Genomic DNA, 3,672 nt, shown 5'->3' with positions numbered 1-3,672 from the left:
TTGCTTGTATATGGCTTGCTAATTGAAAAGGATGGCGTCCCTTTCCGTTCCATGTGCATACATGTCCCCGCTTTGTCTCATTCTCCACATACCTAGCATCCCATGAAGACCAAGAACAACAAAAGATGACAAACTCCAAGACCCACCAACTACGTATCCGTCAACATACGAAGTTAATAATTTCGAAGAACAAATGGTTTAGCACAAGTCGGATAGCTATTGTCTTCGATTAGTTCCTAGATCGATGCAAATCATCATGTATATAAAAGAGATTTGAGAAGCTGACGATGTAACAGTACAATATTTCAACCGTAAGTATTATGAATGACAAAAAATATATGGTAATTATGGTGGGATCCATCTTTAATCTTATGCTTAACATTCTAACATTATATTATCACACTATCATGTCAGTAGGACCTATATAATGCCCTAAATCATCTCTATGATCTATTTGATTCAATCCACCCAATACTCGCTCAACTCTCTTAAATGCCTGAATTCGCCCTTATGCGGGATTAGCACATGGGCCTCGACTCGACTATCTTATGTCAAATCGAAAAAAAAAGGAGAAAATCCCTTAATTTAAGGCAAACCCTACAACGGCTCATAAATCACATCACATCTATAAAGCATATGACACGATCAATGAGCCGTGGCCCAAGTGCCTCAGCAAGCTCATGAACGCCAATTCTATAGCTTCGTATATTTGCACTAGTCTCCACTGTTCATATCGTGTTCTAGAGCCGACACCATTGCAACATAACTACGATTTCAAGTAGTTCTTTTCCTAACAGATCTTATGGCTGTGTATTCGCGAAATTCCTAAGTCCCATTATGTAGGACCAAGTATGGAACTGATTGCTTCTCATGGTGGCAAATATGTTTATTATTTTCTCGCATGAGGGTGATTGGCCACACTCGACTAGTAAGGTCGAGGTCAACATATGGTTAAAATGTAGTTAATGCATGTGGGTGAATAGCGAGGGCATTTAAAGAGACCCATTGATAAAGCATATGTTGCAACGACATCGGAATTTTTTTTTTTAATTTACTATTTTTGGTCCTAACAAAAAGCAAACTCCGAAATGCCAAATCCATGCCATGTGCACTCGATTTTAATAATGTTCAGTGCAAAAAAATTAGGGCGATCTTTTCAAAGCCGCGTTGTGCCTTTGTGTTATACAAATTGGCCACTAATTTAGCATTAGCTCGAGAAATGATTCCTCCGAAGATTCTATGGACATGCAACTGAAAATATAGGCAACTAACGTAGGTAGTCCTTCCTGGTTGTTAGACTAAACCAGGGTGAGATGAAATAAAAATAACATGGCAATAGGAATATATGCACGAGAATATGAAAGAGCGAGTGCCGAGATTCAAATCGTTGTCTTGCCCAAGCCCCGATACTGAATTAGACAAGTCTGTCTGCTCTTTAAAATTTAAATCTCCAATAATCATAGGTACATGCGCATGCGAAAAGGCGGTCGAAGCCCAGTGTGAGAAGGGTGCGATGCGAAGTTATAGTTAGGTATGACGATTTCTTGGTGAATAGAAATTTAGGTGATGCGCAATGCGATGGCTTGAGTAAGACGACGATGAAGGGGAAGAGTCGCTGGTTTTTGCTGCATGTCTTAAGGCCTTGTCTTCCGCGATCCATGATTGGTCGACATCATGGATCTACTACAGATGAAGCCCATGAATTCACAGTGCAGCCAAGGTTTCTTCATTCCTTCTGCCCAAAATCTTTGGTGGGTTGCGAAACTTACAGGCTGAGAAAAGGCAAAGTTTCAAATTTTGCAGCAGATGATCCATGCTGTCACCTTCTCGATTAGGGGTGTCAAAATCCAACCGTATATTCAAACCAAAACACGGACCAACCAGACCGTTTTGGTTTTTATTCCTTTAGTGTTTTGGGTCGAGTATCATGGAAACCCGACTCAACCCATTGACGTCCAACCAGAAAATGTTCCGCGATGGCTTCAAAAGGGATTGATTCAACAGGGACCAATCATATAAATGGTCATTGAACTTTGGACCACCCTGTATTGAGATCCTTGGACCGTAAATTTGTTCAATGAACCATTTTCCCTTCTATCAATTCAAATTCAGGGACTACATTGAATATCTTTATACAGTCCGGGGATCCAATTGAACATGTATCAAAAGTCAATGAACCACAGGGACGACATTGCACAATATACTAAAGTTCGGGGATCGCATTGAATAAATTTAAAATTCATGGACCGCGTGACACGTTGTATTAAAATTCATAAATCATTTGTGTCAATTTGCCATTGAAAAGCCCGCATGTAAGCAATGACGAAATAGCCTTTGAGAGAATGAGAGAGGATGTCGCCATGGACGGAGCTCGAGCCTGATGGGCCTTCGATCAGGTTCACGAGCAATGGTGACGGGCCAGTGAGAATGCTTTCTTCATGATGAATGAACGAGCGAGCTTTGGTGGTTCGGTGCCCATCAGGCCCTTGTATGTATAGACCGTCCTTGTTCCCTGCGTCTACGCTACTCCTATTGTCGTTTTAGGGTTTTGGGTCTCTCCCCTCTCCACTCTCGCAGGACCTCTAATGTAGAACAGTTATCAAATGCGTACATCGTAAGAGCGGACAACATATTAAATCAAAGAAGATCGCGAGATCTTAGAAAATACAAATTGACTACGTTGATTTAGAAGATTGCGAGATCGTTTCCTTTGATTATTGTGAGATGAGAGATTTCAGATTCGTTTTGAAGATTTTTCCCATTATCAATATCTTTTAATTATGTTATTTGATTTTGAGTACTTGTTTCTTTCCTAAAGGGCGACCTCTCTATAAATAGGCGCCTAAGTCATTGTTAAAATTATCATTATCATTCAGAATAAACTTTTATCTTTTGAAGCCGTTTTCCAATTATCTCTTCCTCTGCGTCAACCTCGCGTCAGCTCATCAGGAACCAAAGATGGTATCTCCCTCTTACTCTCTGAGTTTTCTATCGAGTTTAGTTTCGTGCTTTGTATTGTTGATTTGGGAAGAGATCGATTGCGGTCTTATGAGAATGGTGCCTTTTGTATCGCAGCCGTCGCACAAGTCGTTCAGGATCAAGAAGAAGTTGGCGAAGAAGATGAGGCAGAACAGGCCCATCCCTCGCTGGATTCTCAGTAGGACCAGCAACACCATCAGGTTCGATCCATTCATTTCGTTGCCCCTGTCCATGTCATGTTTCAAAAAATCTGTCTTTTTTATTTTATTTTTTTGCCTAATTTGTCTCCTTTCTTTTGCACCTCAAATCGTTGTTCAGGTACAATGCGAAGCGCAGGCACTGGCGCCGCACCAAGCTTGGATTCTGAGGTGTTTCAATGGAAGATGCTTTTGCTTTGGTTAGAGCTGCAGTTGTTGCGAAAGACATTGATGCTTTTCTTAATTATTGCCTATTTAAGTTAAATCTAGCCTTATTAGAAAGAGCATAAGGTTAAAAAAAAGGGAAAATACCTTATTATAAGTGACGTGATGTAACTGCTAGCATATATGCATTTGCATGGAGGTGGACAATCCCGATGCATACATATGTTAATTCTCTCATTCAAAAGCACAAAAAGATAACATTATCTATCCTTATTAAAAGAGAAAAAACTACTTATTTTTCTTTTATTAAGATCTTAATTTGAGTGTTGAA

The 3,672-nt window shown here is 40.0% G+C and overlaps 1 protein-coding gene across 2 annotated transcripts; it reads left to right on the top strand.

Moving 5' to 3' along the window:
* The first annotated feature begins 2,486 nt into the window (after positions 1 to 2,486).
* On the top strand, positions 2,487 to 3,435 carry LOC115753744 (60S ribosomal protein L39-like). Of its 2 annotated transcripts, XM_030692516.2 has the most exons (4): positions 2,487 to 2,580; positions 2,932 to 2,961; positions 3,076 to 3,179; positions 3,298 to 3,435. In XM_030692516.2, exons 2-4 carry the CDS (start codon positions 2,959 to 2,961, stop codon positions 3,344 to 3,346), a joined length of 156 nt encoding a protein of 51 aa, XP_030548376.1. In that variant the 5' UTR covers positions 2,487 to 2,580; positions 2,932 to 2,958; the 3' UTR covers positions 3,347 to 3,435. The 2 variants fall into 2 exon arrangements, with proteins under 2 accessions (XP_030548376.1, XP_048133905.1); XM_048277948.1 differs by lacking the exon at positions 2,487 to 2,580 and having other exon boundaries at positions 2,935 to 3,179.
* The last annotated feature ends 237 nt before the right edge of the window (positions 3,436 to 3,672 follow it).

The sequence above is a fragment of the Rhodamnia argentea genome, chromosome 4 (assembly GCF_020921035.1).
Source record: "Rhodamnia argentea isolate NSW1041297 chromosome 4, ASM2092103v1, whole genome shotgun sequence".
Taxonomy (NCBI): Eukaryota; Viridiplantae; Streptophyta; class Magnoliopsida; order Myrtales; family Myrtaceae; genus Rhodamnia; species Rhodamnia argentea.
This window is presented reverse-complemented; position numbering and strand designations above follow the sequence as displayed.